The sequence below is a fragment of the Pichia membranifaciens genome (assembly GCF_001661235.1).
Source record: "Pichia membranifaciens NRRL Y-2026 unplaced genomic scaffold PICMEscaffold_1, whole genome shotgun sequence".
Lineage (NCBI taxonomy): Eukaryota > Fungi > Ascomycota > Pichiomycetes > Pichiales > Pichiaceae > Pichia > Pichia membranifaciens.
In genome coordinates, this window is record NW_017566982.1 from 1,052,947 (window position 1) to 1,071,941 (window position 18,995).

At 39.7% G+C, this 18,995-nt stretch overlaps 8 protein-coding genes across 8 annotated transcripts; 1 reads left to right on the forward strand and 7 right to left on the reverse strand.

Moving 5' to 3' along the window:
- Positions 1 to 850: 850 nt before the first annotated feature.
- PICMEDRAFT_9318 (hypothetical protein) lies at positions 851 to 2,422 on the forward strand (the record flags this gene model as incomplete). Its single annotated transcript, XM_019165087.1, has 1 exon — positions 851 to 2,422. One exon carries the CDS (start codon positions 851 to 853, stop codon positions 2,420 to 2,422), a length of 1,572 nt encoding a protein of 523 aa, XP_019019917.1.
- PICMEDRAFT_48108 (hypothetical protein) lies at positions 2,155 to 3,587 on the reverse strand (the record flags this gene model as incomplete). The annotated part of the gene is made up of 2 exons (XM_019163134.1): positions 2,155 to 3,343; positions 3,383 to 3,587. The coding sequence occupies 2 exons, from the start codon at positions 3,585 to 3,587 to the stop codon at positions 2,538 to 2,540; spliced, it is 1,011 nt and encodes a 336-aa protein (XP_019019918.1). The 3' UTR covers positions 2,155 to 2,537.
- Positions 3,588 to 4,637: 1,050 nt separating this feature from the next.
- Positions 4,638 to 5,171, reverse strand: PICMEDRAFT_56987 (hypothetical protein; the record flags this gene model as incomplete). Its single annotated transcript, XM_019163206.1, has 2 exons — positions 4,638 to 4,880; positions 5,157 to 5,171. 2 exons carry the CDS (start codon positions 5,169 to 5,171, stop codon positions 4,638 to 4,640), a joined length of 258 nt encoding a protein of 85 aa, XP_019019919.1.
- Positions 5,172 to 5,657: 486 nt separating this feature from the next.
- PICMEDRAFT_14336 (hypothetical protein) lies at positions 5,658 to 9,280 on the reverse strand. The gene has a single exon (XM_019160330.1). The coding sequence runs from the start codon at positions 9,253 to 9,255 to the stop codon at positions 5,722 to 5,724; it is 3,534 nt and encodes a 1,177-aa protein (XP_019019920.1). The 5' UTR covers positions 9,256 to 9,280; the 3' UTR covers positions 5,658 to 5,721.
- Positions 9,281 to 9,611: 331 nt separating this feature from the next.
- PICMEDRAFT_14338 (hypothetical protein) lies at positions 9,612 to 11,946 on the reverse strand. Its single transcript, XM_019160331.1, has one exon. The coding sequence runs from the start codon at positions 11,743 to 11,745 to the stop codon at positions 9,727 to 9,729; it is 2,019 nt and encodes a 672-aa protein (XP_019019921.1). The 5' UTR covers positions 11,746 to 11,946; the 3' UTR covers positions 9,612 to 9,726.
- A 571-nt stretch (positions 11,947 to 12,517) lies between these two features.
- On the reverse strand, positions 12,518 to 13,582 carry PICMEDRAFT_70411 (hypothetical protein; the record flags this gene model as incomplete). Its single annotated transcript, XM_019163631.1, has 1 exon — positions 12,518 to 13,582. One exon carries the CDS (start codon positions 13,580 to 13,582, stop codon positions 12,518 to 12,520), a length of 1,065 nt encoding a protein of 354 aa, XP_019019922.1.
- Positions 13,583 to 13,847: 265 nt separating this feature from the next.
- Positions 13,848 to 14,690, reverse strand: PICMEDRAFT_87240 (hypothetical protein). The gene has a single exon (XM_019165027.1). It carries the CDS (start codon positions 14,579 to 14,581, stop codon positions 14,114 to 14,116), a length of 468 nt encoding a protein of 155 aa, XP_019019923.1. The 5' UTR covers positions 14,582 to 14,690; the 3' UTR covers positions 13,848 to 14,113.
- A 657-nt stretch (positions 14,691 to 15,347) lies between these two features.
- Positions 15,348 to 18,743, reverse strand: PICMEDRAFT_70412 (hypothetical protein; the record flags this gene model as incomplete). Its single annotated transcript, XM_019163632.1, has 1 exon — positions 15,348 to 18,743. The coding sequence occupies one exon, from the start codon at positions 18,741 to 18,743 to the stop codon at positions 15,348 to 15,350; it is 3,396 nt and encodes a 1,131-aa protein (XP_019019924.1).
- Between the last annotated feature and the right edge of the window lie 252 nt (positions 18,744 to 18,995).

The following is an 18,995-nucleotide window of genomic DNA, read 5'->3' on the forward strand; positions in this document are numbered from 1 at the left end:
ACTCTCTCTCTTTCTCTCTTTCTTTGAGCATATGAAAAATATTTACTTTTATTTTCCTATCCATCTGTTTTTAATATCTATCATTTACTCTTTGCTTCAGTTGATCTATTCGCACAGAGTATGTTATACATTGTCTTGATTTTTAATTTTTTTATTTTCCCCATGCTTTTTAATAATTTATCCACTCTGCTTTCTCATATTTTTTCATTGCTTGTATCAAAATTTTTGAATTAACTCTTTATAGTTTATTTATTTACCTAAATAAACTCACTTCACCAGAAATATGAAAATAACAAAAACATTTGCTCTGTGCTTTTACAAAAGCAGTAGAACCAGAAATTAAGCTATCTGCCAACCGATACCAAGCCTGATTTCCCTTCTCTGATACTTCAGCAAGGTTTCAAAAAACTTGCTAATATTAGCGGTTAGTAGGATAAAGACTTCAAGTTTTCAGTGGTGGCTATGTTATGTAAGGGGTTGAGGTGTCAGTAACGACATCATACATGTACTTACATCATTCTTCACATTTCAGGTAGTCGGACAATCTGATTTTTAGTATCATTTTTAAGGGACAGTTCAATTGCATGTAATCATTATTTTTAGCTTGATAACCAACAACCCTAATTGAGCCTTTAAAGCTAAATCCGTTGCAATTGGGACTGCTATGCTTATTTGTTCACATTTTTTTGTGAAAAAGCGTCGATCGTCCAAAGTCAGCGACTTCCCCTTGCATTAACATGATTATGTTCTTTGGTAAGATCAAAAACACCAGCCGCCCATTGCTTGGTTCAGCACGATCCTATGCCTGAATAAAATTTGTCCTAGTAGCAATTTTTCAAATCTTGAGAACATGCTTTTAGGGCTTAGTTCTTTGTTTTTAATTATCATTCATTCACACGCGTTAGAGGTATTACGTGGTGTTTCACCAGAAAGCATCATAAGATATCAACCTGATGAAAATGGGAATTGGCACTGTTTAAATGATCCAAGTATAGTTATATCATTTGACAGAGTTAATGATAACTATTGTGACTGTCCAGATGGTTCCGATGAGCCGGGCACTTCTGCCTGCAGCAACGGTCTGTTTTTCTGTGAAAACGTCGGATTCGAATCACATTTCATACCATCCTTCAAAGTAGACGATGGTGTATGTGACTACGAGGTTTGCTGTGATGGTTCAGATGAAGCTCCGGGGATTTGTGAAAACAGATGTATTTCGATGAAAGCAACGCATGAAAAAGTAGTTAATGAGCACAATAAAAAAATAACTCAAGGTTTTGCAATTAAGCAAAAAATGGCTGAAAAATCTAAGAATATGAGGTCCGATATAGAGCAAGCAATCTCAAAGTATAATCACTACATTGCCAGCATCGAAGAGAATATTGCAGAGCTAGAGCTAGTAAGGGGAAAGACGGATGAAAATGAAGAAAAGATAAACGGCAACTTTAAAATAATTGAAACGGATCTTGCATCTTTGACTAGTAGTTTACTCGACTCCTTAAATCAATTGGGTGGTTATATCTCTAAACTTGAATCGCTTAAAAGTGTACTCAAAATGATGACTGAAGAATATAATCACAATTTCAACGATCCTGCGGTTAAGCAGGCTGCTCAGGAGTATTTAAATTTTGCCGCATCATTTGATGAAGCTAGTGACGATTCTAGTGATGATAGCGGCACAATTCAAAGAATAACAGTAGAAAAAGTGATAGTTGCCTTTCAAGAGTCGTTAAAGGGTATCAATGAAGATATTGCTAAGGTGAGAAGCGACATTGTGGCTTTAAAAATAGAGCAAAACGAGAAAGAACACAGCAACATCGTTGACTCTTCCTCCACTTCAATTTTCACCGAAACGTGGGAAATTGTTGCTGTAGGACTTAAAAGGCTTGTGGATTCATTTTTGGGAGTTGAATCGAGAATAGTGAGTTATGAAGAGTCTATTGAACCACACAAAGATACTCTCAAATCAGACATATCTAACAAAGACGCAGCAAATCAAATTGCTTCATTAAGTACAAGTTTGGAAGGGTTAAAATCCGAAGTTGGTAAATCAGAATCAGAACTCAGGAAGAACTATGGACCTGATGATATTCTTCGGTCTATGTCAGAGTGCATAACTTCCAAGATCGGAAGCTATAAATACAGACTTTGTCCGACTTCAGTGTTGGAGCAAATAAACAGTGACGGGCGTGGAACCAAAATTGGTGTTTTTGAAGATCTCATCTTTTCTGAAGAGACTAATAATTATCAATTTATATTCAAAAGAGGGGAGAGATGCTGGAATGGACCAGTAAGAGAAGCTGTTGTCGACGTTTTATGCGGAACAAAACAAGAAATTTTGGTAGTTACAGAACCTGAAAAGTGTATTTACCATTTAAAGATGGTATCACCTTTAGGGTGTTTCGAGTCTGATTTGCTTTAATGAAAATGCATTTAAAAGTTCGACTAACTGCCGAGGATTGTTTTATTTTCCAAAAAAATGTTACTTGACATTGCTTGTGCTGATATATAAAGTATATACGAGAATATATAACGAACTATTTAACATAAACCATAACTGAAGTAATGTCGTCTGGTTTCCCCCCAATATAATCCTGACCTGTAAGAGAACTTAACTTCTGTGAAAAGGCACTCTTGAAATTTGTGTTTAAACTCAAAACTGTTGTTTGTTGAACTAAAATCTTATTCAAAGATCCTAAGCTCTCCGACAAATTAACGCCTTCGCTGGCGTTATCATTCAAATAGATTTCAATATCATCTGGGAAAACGTTATCTACCATCCCATCGGTGGTAAACACAATGATATCTCCACTCTTTAATTCATATGAGTATTCTTCAGACTCATCAGGCTCATTCATCAAATACTTAGAACCCCTCTTTTTGGCAATTTCTAAGAAATCATCAGGTATTATTGAAAGTTGGTATGGTGCGTTAAAATAATACACTTGTTCAACAGACTGGTGGGTACATTTGTATCTGGAATTTTCATCCTTACGAAAAATGCCAAACCAAGAGTCACCCAAGTTCAATGCGGATAGTTTACCAGTCCTTCCATCAATGATCCCAAAACAGATTGTAGTTGAGCCTACTTTTACTGTACCTTCTTCCTTCACTGCTGCAAAAGATTTTTGTAGTATTTCTAATGGCGACGAGGAAGGATTTTCAAGATAGAATATAGTAACTTTATTGGCAAGTTCTCTGCTTATTGCACTTGAGTCGAACCCTTGTTCGGACCAGCCTCCAACACCGTCCAAAACACCTATTATGATCCCAATTTCAGTATATGCTAAGATATAATTGTCTTCACCAGTAGGAGATTCATAAACATTCTTCGCATTCAATGCTTTGAAATTTTGAACAAACTCACCATCATCAAAAGCACCATCATCATCGGACATATTATTTTTTAATCTATCTTTCGGTGAATATGCGACAGAAACTGTATATTGTAAGGATGAATCGACAAATCGCTTGGTAAATTGTTCGCCATTGGCAAAACTGCGAAATCTCCTAAAGGCATCTTCAGTGGAGGAGCTAAATTTCCTGAAAGAGCCAAAATTTGAAAAGCAGCTGTTTCTTTGATTCATGTTGCTGATACTATAAGCGTTACCGTTGTTACTATTATTGCCATTGTTGCTGTTTTTTGCCCTATGTTTCTGTCTCGTCGAATGAAATGAGACTTTTTGACCGTTCTGTGAAAAAGAACATTTCACTTTCAATGTCAATACGTCATGATTCTTCAACAAATTCCTATCAAGGACCTTTGAAGTGATTGTTATTAGTCTCTTCGAAGTTTGTGAATACATGGTGTTTGAATTCTTCTATAAGGGTCGTTTGAAGTGCCTAGAGAGATTAACACTACTCACTGGACCTTATCTTTATCAACCAGAACCACCACTGCAAACGCAACTTTGATGAAAGTAATAGACTTCTACTGCACTGTTCCTTTTTTCTTCAACAGGCCCACAGTATCAACGACAGTTCCAATAAAACACGACAGTCTATGGATAGGCAATAAAATTTTTTTAATGGCTCTTTTTTTCTCTGGCGGTTCACCTCCGCATATTATTATCTGCTGGCTCGGAAGAGAAAAATTTGGAAGGCATGTAATCGAATAGATATGAATGAGTATAAATATAAATATGATTATAAATATAAGAATGATATAAATATAATATAAATAGAAGTCTATATATAGGCTATATATTGGCTCAAAATAAATACAAAATGAATAATCGGGTGAAAGAGGAGAAGAAAATAAGATGTCAGGAAGATTTGGATCAAAATGAAAATTAAAAAAACACATCAAAGGCACCCAGGATGGAATTAAACAAAATCGAATGAATGAGAACAAGATGAATAAATAAACACTAAATTGGTACAATTACATGCTCCCAAACAAATTGGTAACATACAAATTTTTTTTTGTCGTCAGACAATATTATTTCTCATTTGTGATTCAACCCTTTACAGAAGTTGCGCATTGCGGTCAATGGTATTAATTTTGCTTTTCATTTTGTTCTAAAAGAAGAAAAACAAAGGTTCAAATCAAATCACGGCGTCATTATTATTCTGATATCTTTGATTTTATTTTATTTTATTTCTGGAGGTTTCGTTGATCAATCATTTTGATTTATTTATAAACTTTCAACAGCAGATTCAATAGCTTTGGCAAAGTCTAAGTTTGGATCTTCCAAATTGAAACCAGCAGAGGCCTTTGGTGGGTTCAATCTCTTGTATTCTGCCTTAGCATCTTCAATCAGCTTGATCTTCTTTTGGTATTCAGCTTCTTCTTTCTTCTTTTCACCTGCAGCTTTTAGGGAAAGATCATGAGTGAAACCATAAAGAACACCAGTAACCAATGCACCGTATCTGAAAACCTGCAGGGAACGAAAGCAACAGTAAATGTAACGAGTTCAATTGTTAGTATTTGTTTGGCTTGGGGCCTCCAAAGAAATCATTCTGGAGCACAAAGAAAACCAGTGTCTCTTCAGGTTTTCAGTGAAAAGCAGCTCAGTTACCTTTCCATCATCAACCCTTTCTGAGCCTGTTCCCGGTAAACAGGCAAAAAAACAATGAAGCTAGCAACTCGTCTCATCCGACACACCGAGTCCGCAACCTGTCCGTAACCTGTGCGTCTTTTTTTGAACACTTACGTTTAAAGTAGACATTTTATCTTTCTATGCTTGCTTGTTCTACACCGCTGGCTCCTGCTTTGGTTCACCGGCCCTGTGCTCATCCTCTCTATCTGTCAGTGCACACGTTTTTCTCTAACTTACTCTCCCACCACCACAGTGTACAGCGTCCTCGATGCTCGCTCGCTTCCCCCGCTCGCCGCCTCGGCCTATTTCCCTTCTCTTTTTCTCATTTCAAGTTTTGGCACCGCTTCCACAGTGGAGTGAAGAGAAATATCTATGAAACTTTACGCATGGCAAGAAACAATATGGGCCTGAGGAATCTGCCAGTATGAAGACTTTCTCAAAGCTGTGGTGATTGCCGTGGTTTTGACTTGCTGGATATCTTATCCAGCTGTTCCCTGCTTTCCCTCAAAATTACTTTCAGCCACGGCAGCCGGCGAATCAACGGTCTTACCCCAAAGCCCAGGGCTTCGTAACCAATATTGTGCGACATCCTCATTGTCGCATTTCTACCATGAAAGTCGACAGCGCAAAAAAAGATGCATGCATTCGTCTCTCTATCATCTATAAACTATACATTTTGTTACTTCCCATGTACACTGTTCAGAACAAAACTTTTGATCTTGTTCTTTTCCGTACGCATTCTCTCCTGCTCCCTTGTCACGTTGATGGCAAGAATGGATGAGTCCGGCACCGAAATATCCTTCTGCTGCACCTTTTTTCCGGATCTGCTCAAGAACGTGAACTTGACACTGCCGTCTTTTTGGCTGTGAGTAGGACGAAGAATGTCATGATCAGCAGTGGCCAGAGCACCTGTTTCTTCGGTAGTTGCTTTTTTGAGCTTGTATATTATCGATTCTGGAGTCCCCATGCTGTCACTTAAAAATCCTTTGTTCGGTTTGGCGGCCGCAGCGTTGGTCAAACTTTCGTTCATGATCTTGGCAAATTCAATGTCAAGTTCTGCATCAAAGAAAGCTTTTTCACGATTTGTCATATCATCTTCATCCTCTTCCTCTTCGTCCACAAAGTCCGAAACAACTTCTATATTTCCATTTGCGCTGTTATCGTCACTCTCGGAATCCTCTTCGCTGTCATAACTATCAGTGTCATAACCACAAGCACTCACATCAACCTCATCATAATCATCATCATAATCATCATCATCATCATCATCTTCTTCTTCTTCTTCTTCTTCTTCTTCTTCTTCTTCTTCATCATCATCATCATCGTCGCCGTCGTCGTCGTCCCCCTCCTCTTCGTCGTCGTCTTCGTCGTAATAATTACCACCAATGTCATCAATGTCTTCTTCAACATCTGTATCTTCTTCACTATCGAGACCTTCAGACTTGATTTGACTTTTGGCTTGACCTCTATAAACATCTGCTCTATTATCGGCATCACCGTCATCATCGTCATCATCGGCATCATCGTCATCATCGTCCTCATCGTCCTCATCGCCCTCATCGTCATCCTCGTCATCATCAGCATAATCGTCATCAGCCTCATCATCATCATCGTTTAAGTTGTGGCGGCCAAGTTTCTCATCATCATCGAAATGTTCGGCGCATTTTTCTTTCTTTTGGGTAGGATCTTTCTTTTGGACTACACTGCTTGAGCTACCCTCAGCATCACCTTTAACTTCACCATTCTTGCTCAATTCTTTACTCTCTGTTTCGGAAGTACTTTTTGATTTGGAAATTGCCTCCTGAAGCATGGTAAGTGAATCTTCATAGGAATTGGGTCTAAAAAAATTCTCACTGTTCAAGCATGACTTCAAGTACATTGATGTATCATCTAATTTGGAATTGAGGTCAACAGCTAATGGTCCAGATTTTGTAAAAACATAGTAATTAAAAAATTTGTAAAATGTTTCGAGGCCAATTATCGTCTCAAGTCTAAGCCTTTTCACATCGAGAACTAACAACATCGAACATATCAATCTTATTCTGAAATGATCATCAGGTCGATCAAGTTCGCATATTTTCTCCCTTTCAGGGTTATAGCCTTGATGACCAAAACAAACGATTTTGTACAAAATGGGAAACAAATATTCCTCTTCAATGATTCTCAAATTGATAACATGAATGAAATATACTCCTTGGGATAATCTTATTCGAGATTGCTGCAGGTCGTTTTCTTCTAAACCCGTCGTGATATTTTCAAGAAGTTGGTCTACAACTTCGGTTCTCAGAGTATACCTGGAAGGAACACATAGAAGCCTGAATACTCTCGCCAAAAATTCAATGTTGACGAAACTTATGTTCGAAGGTTTGGAAAGTATTTGAATAATTGTTCGGTAAATGACAGGATTATCCCAATCTGAGTTTTTGAATCTTTTAGCAACAAGTTCGTATGTCTTTTCCGAAAGCTGTGTTTTGATTATGTACAAAAGAAACCTTTCCTCTTTCGACAATGCAACAATGTTTTGCTCCTTTAGTTTCGGAGGATTGAGAGATAACAAAAATACTTTTACTGCGTATTTATCTGTGTGAGAGAATTGCTTTGTCTTGTACACCTGAACTAACAACTGAATCAATCCTTTTGTATAATCTTTGTATTCGTCATCATTAACTAAAACTTTTCCACAGGCATCAAACATCAAGGATAACAAATCTATATTATTATTGACCTCAATGTTTAAAATCAATGTTCTCACCTTATGAAAAATCATATGGACAGGGATGAGCTTGAATTTCACTAATTCTGCAAACAATAAAATATCTTTTTCAGTGATGGAATCGTGGTGCATTTGGAACCTGAAACTCTTGTCTAACCTTGCAATCAAATCTTCAATACACTTTTCAAAATAGGCATTATTGATCTTGAGAAACCTGGCAAAGTTCCGGAATTTCGTAGTGTCTCGAAGTTCAACAATGTGCTTACTTAATCTATTTCTTGATGCTTTATTACTAAGACCCCATTCCCAGAAATCTTTCACAACATTGTCCACATCTTCCGCCAAATCTGCATTATCTAATCTCAAAATGATATCTGCACTTTTAGAGCCCTTCATTTCGTGGGGTAGAATTTTCGCATTGATAGATTCAAGAACTTCAGTTGATACAATTGATTCAAGACTAGGTATGTCTTCATAAAACCTTCTTGCTTCCTCATTTTCCCAAATATCATTTTGTTTTGAAACTGAGTGCTGAACAGTCACTACGGAATTTTCTGTTCTCTCAATTTCTGACTCAAGGGCAGGTAGTGAAATATCTGCAAGTGGGCAGGAAAATTCACAGAACGAGTTAAATTCCTCGAACTGATGTTGAAGTTCTTCTATCTTACCTTCAATGCTTGCAGCAATCTTACCGGTTTTCAATGAGACTACCTGAGCCGTCATCTTTTTGTTTACAATACTTTTATGATAAGTCTCAGTAGTGGACACAGCATTTTTTATGTAGGACTTCAAAAGCTTTCTAACGAAAATCATATAGTTTTCTGAATAGCGTGGACCTTTAACATAAATTAGGCTGCTAAATCTTTTGAGAAAAGATAAAATTCCTGGTAACGACATACCAGATACAAAATCGTAGCTCATTATTTCCTTCAGCATTGGGACAATGACCGGTATATCATCCTTGCTCGAAGTTTTTAGCCTTGTCAAATACAAAGGCAATTCTGTTAGTGGCATATCTTGAATAGATCTGAATATTCCACATAAAAAAAATTCCATAGCTAATCTGATCAAATTTTTGATTTTGACCTGTCTGTCTTTTTCATCTTTTTTCAACAACTTTGTTGAAGGCTGAACCATACTATAGGCAAAAAAAAGTTCAACAAATGGAGTGAATGTGTGAGCAAATCTTTGGTGCAAGGCAGAAACAACCTCCACTGCACATTGAATATCGGTAGTCTTTGAAACTTTGCACAACGCCTCGCATAGCGCAGATGATATTTCGTTTAAATACTTTTCTAAGGAGATAGTCCGTACTCCTTGGACAAGCTGTGATTCGTTTTCTTTCGTTATTCCCTGTCTTAATTTTTTGATGAAGGCGGTGTTTTTTTTCAAACTTGTATCAAGGTTGCCATCAGTTTCGAACAAATCGCCATTCCAGGCTTTCATATTTTGTTTGTAGAGTTCATTCCTTCTTTTCTCAAATTCGTCATTTGATGACATCACGCCTGCTTATAATACAGTTTCTTCAAAAGCATCAAATCTTCATACATTTTAATAACTTTAGACGTTGTATCATTGGGGAAAAACATGAAAGGAATCAAGCGTTTTCCAGTAAGTGCGAGTCCGCTAAATGAAATATTATGGACTTCAAAATTAGTTTCTCGTACTTTTTAAAACGATATAACTACGACTCTTATTGCAACATTCTCATAATTGGTCGAAAATTCGTGATTGCTCAGTCCAGTTGATCAAGTGTAGTAAATTTTTATTTTTAGGAGCACTTTCTGCTTGAGACTCTACTTTAGTAGCTACATACTGCAATCTCGCAGCCTTCTTCAATAACTGAGGTTTCGATCATACACAGCGGATTGCCGTTTGAAAAATGACCATGTTAACCGTTAGGGCGATAAATAAGAAGGTGAGTACACAACAGTTAAACTAAAAAAGAATATTATTAGTAGAGGCAAAACTTTAAATAACAGTAATAGGAAAGACAGTAGATTCTGTTTTCGCCCTTTTCGGAGTAACACCTACGTGGATTTTGTACAACCGAGAAATTTTGCATGACTGGAACGATGGTATCACTGTCTTGGGGGCCATTAGTATACATTTGACGTCGTACTCCAAAGAAACTTTAGTCTTAAATTTGTAAGTGCCCGTTTCAGATTCCAGCACCCAGCTATTAGGTGGCACCTCAATATTGACAGCTTTGAAGACATTAGGGATTCTTATCTCTTCGTACCTCACGTATGCCATTCCTCTGAGAAGCTCATTTGTTGCTTTAGGTATACCAGTCCCAAGTTCTAACATCGATGCTCCGATTTTAGCGTAGTACATAGCAAACTTCTTGAAGCGAGTTTTGTTTTCATCTACACTTTGCCGGATGAAGTCGCCATCAATTGTGAAAGGAATATTGAACGCCGATTGAACATCAATAACTATCATTGTTGGTGTGATATAAAGAGAAGTTGGGAGCTTCTTGTCTCCTGACACCAAAGGCCCGTAAGTTAGTTCCAAGTCTAGGACAGGGCTATTGACCTTCATATACTCCTCATTCAAAAGAACACTGGTCGGATTAACCTCCAACATCTTTGGTAAAAAGCTTTTTAACGTTGCTGCTCTGTCCATTTTACAAATAACTGTCAGTTGGCCGTTCAATTTTGAAAAGAGGTCTTTCTTAAACTTGAAAGTCATTAACTGTTTATAGCTCAAATCCAAAGGTAGCTTTTCAGTACTTTGATTGCAAAGATCATCGGTGGAGGCTTTTATTTTTCCACTAGAGCTGAAAATAATCTCATCTTGGTGATGAATATTTGTGATATCAATGTCTTTCAACATTTTCCTTTCGGCTAAAACCTCAATGGCTTCCTGAGCCGTCTTTTCAATAAGATCTAATTGATCTGCCGTGGACCCATAATTAGAAGTGGATCGAGGTGACTCGGCAACTTTGCCTACTCTAAAATAATGAGCCGCATTCTTAAGGAAGATAAAATCGTATTGGTGGGTAGTGTTCTTAGTATAGTATTTCTTATAAGCATCATGCCTCTTACCAACAATTTGAATGTTAATGAAAAAAGAACAAAACTCACCGGGGAGGGCATAGTCCTTCACTTTGATGGGAGACCCAGTTCTATCTAACCTTCCATAACCTAAATGTGGATCAATGTTGATCGCAGCGGCAGTAGTGTTTAGGTTGTAGATATTGACACCGAACGAAGGAACAATTTTGAGGTGCTCTGGAAACTGCTCCTCACAATTATCATCCAACATGGTTTGTGGAATTCTGAACTTGAAGAACTTCTTCACCCGAGTACCAGGGTCCATAACCCTTGATCTAAATCCAATACGAGTATTGTCACTTGGATCAAGCATATTACATTGGGTATTTTGATAGTCAACATATAAAAAATTGTAGGATGCCACAAGGTCATACATTCGTAAAACTTTTGTTTTTACTTGTCTTTTATTCTTTGGGTGGGTTACTCCAATTTCACACTCCATCGAAACCAAAAGCATTTCAAAAGGCAAACTGGTATCACTCTTGTTCTCGAAGATAACAAAACCATACACCATATCTCCAGGAAAGTATTGCTTCAAAGGGTTTCTACTTTCGTAAGGCAAGCCTGGTTGGGGAAGCTTCTCTGTTAGCGTCACCTGTACGTCGAAGGGAAGATTGATTTTTTGGAGTTTGTGCAGATTGTTAAGTACGAAGTTTGCAGGGTTTAAAGCTGGCTCAGAAAAAGGCACAGACTCGCTGTATTGAGTGGAAGAGCCAACTGTATCTGTTATACTTTCTTGGTAAGCTGGTGGTAGGTCGTCGGTTAGCGTCCTGTTGAACATGAAGTTGTGCATCTCAAATGATGGCAAAAGGTCACTGAACTCATTGCTGATGTTAGCCTTGTCAGACACCTCTTCGAGGCTGTCATCTGAAACAGTTTGGTCCGACTCAGGACTGATCGCACTCAATTTTCTGGTATCATCCATCGCCATCTTATGAGTTACAGTAGTGGATAAGGATAAGAGGAAAGTAAAAAGCAGAGTAGGACGTTTGTCGGTCAATCAGATGAAAATTCCGAAAACAGCTTTACTTATTAAAAATGAATCCTAGGAAGAAAAGCCTAATGAGTTAATCTGATTAACGTTTAGTTTTTCTAAACTAAGGATGGACCACTAGTAGTTTACAAATGAAAGATAACGTTTTTATCTTTTACTTTTATAAACTTTATCCTTATCTTGACATGACACGTTTTGCATTCTGACTCGTATTCCTTGCGATGAGTAACACTTAGTAATAGGCATACCCTACAATGTGCCAACTGCCGCATTCGCCGAGGTGCGCTCCTCACCTCCGAAGATAAGGGAAGAAAATCGAGTGAAACCCGTTTCCCTCTGGAATATTCTTATTGCTGTTGCTATAGTTGGCTAATCAGTCATCCGAGCTGACACAATAGCCGAAGCCAAAGGTAGAAAAAATGACATTTGTTCAACCTCAGCGGATAGAGTAGGATAGCGTAGGGATATAAACTTGTAAGTTTGGGTTATCTCCGGTAGATGCGTCACTCGCTTTGGGATATTATGGTTTTATACGATGAACACTTTTTCCGTTGGTTCGCCCCAGTGCTAGGTTTTCGGGTCATGTATGACTGGCAGTTAAAATCCAATAATAAACTATGTACAAAATTTATGTAATTCTACACTGGGAGTGAGAATGGAGAGGGGATTGAGGTGGGCTTTCTGCAATGGCGAGCTGAGTCATTGGAAATCAAAGTCTATCTCTGGAAAACACCCTGCCCTGAGGTAAGCCGTACATCTTTCTGACGTTATCGGTGTTGAGGTCCCAAGTGCTTCTCCAGATGTGGGCACCAATGGGAGCCAGTTTATTTCCCGCCACGAACTTCCTGATATCAAAGTTCTCTCTCTCGACGGCAGCAAGAGCGCTATCGAGCTTGCCGTCCTGTCTGAAGACCCAAACAGCGAAACGTTGCTTGCCTAAGTTCTTCTCAGGAACAGGTGGAAGGTAGTCGACTAAAGTGTATTCTGGGTGCTGATCGAGTTTCTTTATGTCGATGATGCAGTCACTGTTCGTGAGCTCGACGTCTTTTAACCCCCAATGAAGCGTGGTTGTGAAGGAATCATTCTCGACATCTGGGGTGTCTGGATTCACAATAAGAACAGTGTACAAGTCCTTTGTCGACTCCTTGAACTCAACGATCTCTAAGGCAGGGGGTCTAGAGGTCACATTACTCGAGAGAACCTCGCCCGGTTCGATCCATGTGTCGACGTTGGTGTGTGGGAACTTCAATTGTACATCGACCTCAGGCTCCAAGGTCGCAAGGGTATCTGGGATGACTGCTAGGGTTTCCAGCCTTTGCATTGTGAGCATCCTCTTGTAAGATTTCCATTGCTCCTTGAGGTAATGTCTGTACACCGGTTGGGTTCTGTCGACTGCATTCGTCGCAAAAAGAGAATTGTAGACAACCTCTGGATTTTCAGCCTCTGCTGCAGCGAGAAGTTCTTGCTTCTGTTGACTTAATCTCTTCAACTCAGCTTCGTCCTTAATGTTTTCGGCCTCTTTGTCAAGTTGTACGATACTTTCGTAAATAGATTCACTTTGTTTTTCCAAAAGCTCGTACGCAAGCGGATATATCTTATCAAGACCAAGAGGCGAGTGATACTTTAGCTTGCTGGCATTTGCCTTGAGAGACACCGGGCCCTTAGGAAGGTTTGGCGAAAGCAAAGCGTTCTTAAGAGCCGCACTTTTGACGTTCAGCGTGGTCGATCTGTTGGCAAACTTCGACCAAATTCCTCTCGAAACTGTGGTGGACATTTTTGTGCTCTACAGAGGGTGACTTTTGGTTAGAGTTGTCTTGGCTGTCCGACCGAGATCAGATAAAAACGTCTCCTATCTTCCTCTTAGCTTTCGGCCAATGTGAGAATCGTGGTGTACATTTTTTCCAAATTTCATGTTCCCAAGCGTTGGTCAATGTTTCCAACCCTTCTTCTGGTGTACGGGTGCACACTTGTGAGAACCCCGGGTTGGCACATCTTCCATGTACCCAAAAACACCTCCCCGGTGCTTAGATGATTGACGTAAGCCGGGGGTTCTATTCCGCTTCGCCTCGCGGCAACGGCATTTTCTTCGGCGTTCGGCGTTTGTAGAGATCCGGTACCGGCGGCAAGAAGAACTCGGACGTTTGACAGCTTTTCCGAGGAATTCGCTAGACTCAGGTTTGACACATTGATGGGTAACTTGTGTTGTAGGTCAGGGCGAGGAACAGAGTGGATACATTAAAGGCTGGTGGAATATATATGTTTAGAAAAGGTCTGTGGGCAGCATGTGCTGCGGTGTGCTAGCCGGCTAGCTGGGTACCATCGAGCAGGGGAAGAGCGGAATGTAGTTGGGATCCGACGGGTTGAACTGAGAGTAGTCTATGGCAGGAAAAAGGGAGCACGGGACTTCTGAAGCCCTGGCTGCGTCCGTCCTAAGTTCATAGATGTCTGGCAGCCCTGAGTTGGCGTCACTTCTCGACAGTCCCAGTGCAAGCTTGTCGTTTTTGAAGCTGAAGTCAGAGTGAGTGGAACAGCTAGAACGTGAGACCACATCGAAGAAGGAGAATTTTGGCTGCAGCGGCTCCTGTCCGGGTCCAGCTAACAGATCCCTGTCGCAATGTGCAGGCTCTGTATCGTATGACTCTCCCCCGTCGTCTGTAATTTGGTCGCCAAAGCAGCCTCCGACACTTTGGGTCAAAAAAGCCAGGAGCACCTGCATTTTTTTGATCTGAGTTCTGGCTCCATGTATCATTGTATGTGCTATCGGTATCGTCATTCCCTGAACTTCACATAACCTGTGCAGCCATCCGGTAGTTTGGTAAGCCTTAGCAGTGAAACATCATTCGGTAAAATCCTCTTTCTATGGAGTAGGAAGAACAGGTAGCAAGGGGACTTAAAGCTATAAATTCTTCGGCTTATTACGAAAACTATCAGAGTCACACCTTGATATCCGCCGGAAAATACGTAATCAGCGAATGTGTATAGAGTGGAGAATATGAGGCCTATTGTTCTACGCTATAGCAAAGGGTTCCTTGTTCGCGTATAATTTTTTTGCACAAGAAAAAAAAAGCCGTGTGGATTTCCAGCGGCACTTCTGCCAATACCGCAATCTTTACGGCCGAAAATGCTAAGCCGATCTATCCCAGCGGCAACTAGGCGTCCGGGATCGCTGGTCCGGGCCGGAACAGACTGAGATAGACTGGACTTGACCAATTCAATATGAACGACTTTGTTTTGCATCTTACAAAACAAAACAAAATTGTAGTAGAAATATGAATGTAGATTTCAAAGCGTTAAAGCGTAAAATGTTAAAGTAAAAAAGGTAACATCGTAAGTTCACAGTAAATGGGGAAGAAGAAAGAGGAAAGGGAGTTCGATAGAGGAAAGCTAAAAGATACAAAAGAAAATATATGCGGGGAAGGGGAGGAAAGGAAAGACATTTTTCAGCAGAAGGGGAATGTATTAGCTTCCTCTTTTTCCGAAATGTCTAGAAACACACAGCATTGCATAGGTTGTCTATGATATTGCGGAAAAAATTTCTATCAATCAAGCTTTTGATTTGGTTGCGGCGTGGTAAGTTCGGGTATCTCCGACAACACAGACAGTTCAGCTATAGCCTTTGAGTTCTCATCAAAATCAAAAGATGTTGGCATTGCAGACGATGAAGAAGCATACAATGAAACATCAGGAATTGTGGGTAGCTTTGACCAGTTCGTGTTATTTGTAATAGTCGATTTAATGGCCGTACTACTGGTGCTGTTGTTATTGTTATTGTTGTTGCTAATATTGTCATTACCCAAAATGATGTTGCTATCACTTGTTTTAATACTGTCGTCTAAGCTCTCAATGGAAAACGCCATCTGTTTAGGAGATATATGAGTCGGCGCTGTGTTGATTACAAGTGAATTGGCAGTTGCCTCTTCAAATGAACTATGGAAATTATTCAGCTCGAGCTGGGAATCGGAATTGTTGAAGTGTTTGTACTCCATGATTGGCTGATACACTGGACGGCCATAACCGTGGCCTCCCATGTTCGGGTTGATGCTATAAATGCCGTTAGAATGTTTCAATGCCTGCCACTGTTGTTGCTGTGGCTGTGGCTGTGTTACATGAAGTGAAGAAGAGTGTTGAAGTTGCTGTGGTTGTTGCAGATGCGGCTGCGGTTGCAGTTGTTGTTGATGGAGATGCTGGACACTCTGTGACTTTAAATAGGGAATGTTTTGCTTTACCAATGGAGAGGATGACGACTCAGTGGGACTAAATGAATCTAAAAACGGCATATTCATGAAACCGTCAAATGAGAGCGGTAAAGACATCAAATCAATTTCATTCATGGATCTCGATCTAGTTCTTTTATGTCCTCGACCGAGGTCTTCTCGTTTCCGCTGAGTGAGTAATGGAGTACTGGTAACCATTGATGACACCGAGGGATTATTCAATGCTGAATTAGATCTGCTATAAGCTGGAGGTTGGTTGTTGAGGTTGACATTGAAATTATCAATGGGCATATCTAAATTATTGTTTGTCTTAACATTTGCAGCAATATTAATGGTTCCATGGGTTACAGCCCTTCTTAGTGACTGTGTTTTGGTAGGGGCTATATGCTTTTGAGATGATTGTTGATGCGAAGGTAAATTTATCGCTCCCAAGTTCGGAGGAGCTACGTAGTTTAAAGATGTAGAGTTTTGCTGGAATTGTGCATGTGGTTGAGGAACACCAAACTTCAGCTCGGAGTTGGCCACCGATTGTACATTCACCTTAGCAAAATTGTTTGTAGACGGCATCAGCTTTTCGATATTGACACAATGCGGTAAATAATGCCCATCTACGTTGATCACAAACTCCCAAACGAAGGAGTAGATTGCAGAACCACCGCTTTTAAATCTTAGAATATCATCATTTGGAAACAAGGTGTGTGTGATTTTTAATGCACTAACTTTGGAGTCATTGATGATACCGTTATGGTAATCGTTTATCAGATTTGCCCATAACTTAGCTTGTAATGGTAAAATTATTTTGGCAACGTTGACATTGTCCTTAGTGAAAAATCCAGTGATAGGATCACACCGTCTGTAGACCAAGCGGTCTTCGCTATAGATTCTAGTAACCGATTTCAATTGCAAGATTGACGCATAATTCAAGCTCGAGTTTATTGATCTATTTCCGGGTATTAGCATCTTTGAAACATCGAGAAGAATTTCAACGTAAGAAATCATCTGGTCATTCTCTAAGTTTATGCTTGTCAGAGGATCCAGAGATAAGGGGATCCTACTATAAGCTAACGAATGTGTAAAATTGGCATTTGGGCCATATATATCTTCAACACACATTTTCAAAGAAGTATTTGTTGCTCTCAGTTTGTGTATGTATCTCTCATCATCATTTTTTTTTGCGATATTGCGAAGATCAGCAATAGCTACGAGATTTTCATTTCCATGGCCACTTTTTTTCAGTTGCCTCTGATTTATGAATGATCCTATTCTTATGAGGTTGATGACAATAGCCTTTGATTTTCCAGGTTTCGATGCCTCAACTTTAGGTAGCAGTTTTACGGTAGTAGATTTTGCAGAAGAGGGTGCGCTAGTATCTGTAGTGACATTTGCAAATGTGGAGGAGCGACCGAGTAGTGGCGTTGATTGGGTAGAAGTAAATACTGGGGATGATTTTTTTGACTCAGACGATCTGGCACTCTTTCTTTTATTGTAGCATTTTCTTCGTTTATCACTTTCAATTAATAGTTGTTTGACCTCCTCACAAAAGGTATCGTTATTCAGTATCTGTTTTACGTCCTCACTTATTTTATCCTTTCTAATTTCGCCAAGATAATCGTTAATTAGTTTTGGCTTTAACTCATAATCAAAACGTTTAACATATGAGACCAAATAATCCGATCTGTTTTCAACCACCATATTCTCTGAAAAGTCTGTCAAAAGCGATGAGTAGTCTCTGATACCATCTCTAAGGAGCTTCAAGATAACTACTTTGTCTTCTGGAGTTGAAGGAGTAAATGTATTTTTCTGGGATTCTATGGGGTTGGTGGCAATACTGAAACTGATGTTGGTCTTGTTGGTACTTGCAGGGTTTCTCACTGACTTGTTTACTTCAGCATTTGCAAAAGTTGGAGGTTCTTGGAAAATTTGGCCGGGCTGGGCCATGAATTGATGTTGAAATTTATCTGATGAGTTATTTATATTACTGTATTCTGATTCATCATTTGAGGCGGAAAAAACATGCATGGATGGTGAATCAACAGGTATAGTTGGAGAGCTGGAATGCTCAACCTCATTTCCATCCTCTATATCGCTCGAGTGTTCTATTAGGGAATCTCTCCTGGATGTAATTTTCATTCCATTCTCGAGTTCCGCCGAGTTTGAAAACTCTTGCTCAATTTTTGGTTGCGGAGAAAAAATGTGGATCTTACTATGACTTGTCTGATCTACTTCTGAATCGGATCTTTTACTAGACGCAAGGTTCGACGAAGAGAGGAGTTGAGAGGAGATATTGTTTCTGTTTGGTCTGAGGTTCAGTGTGGATAAGGGCTTTGCTGGGAAATGGTTCATGTTCACGAGGTTCTCGTCGGCTTCGGGGCGAGACTCTTTCAAAAGCTTTAATTTGTCAGAAACTTTTTTTTGTTTCAAGGGTAAAATGAATTTCCCCTTTTCCTTGATCTTATTGCTGATCATCAAAGCGGAATCACTCTGTCTTTCGAACCGTGGCAAATGCTCCACTGTGTTCATTCCACTGTCTACCCAGGTCAAGCTACTTTCCAGGCTGTTCATGTGATCGGAAACGTTCAGATACTGGCTGAACATGTCCTGCCCGGAGGTTTTTTCTCTCATGTCCAAAGTGACGACCTCTTTACTCAGATCCGGCGAGTCAAAGCTGTGTGTGTTGATACCCCCCTGTACCGAAAGATCCAGTAGTTTCTCTTGGGCCATTTGCAACGTTGCTCGACAGTAGGACAGGCGTCTTTCTAATGGCTGCTAACACCTAGCTTGGTGTGATGTATGTGTCAGTGTATACGCGTGTGCACGTGAATATCCCGGACGGTTTATTATGCCGTGGCAAATGTGTAAATAAGCTTTTGCGATTGTATTTTCGTGAGGGTATATGTATGTGTATAGAAATGAGAGGAAAGAAAAGGGGGCGGAAAGAAAAAACAAGGAGGTGATTTCTGGCTAGAAAGAATA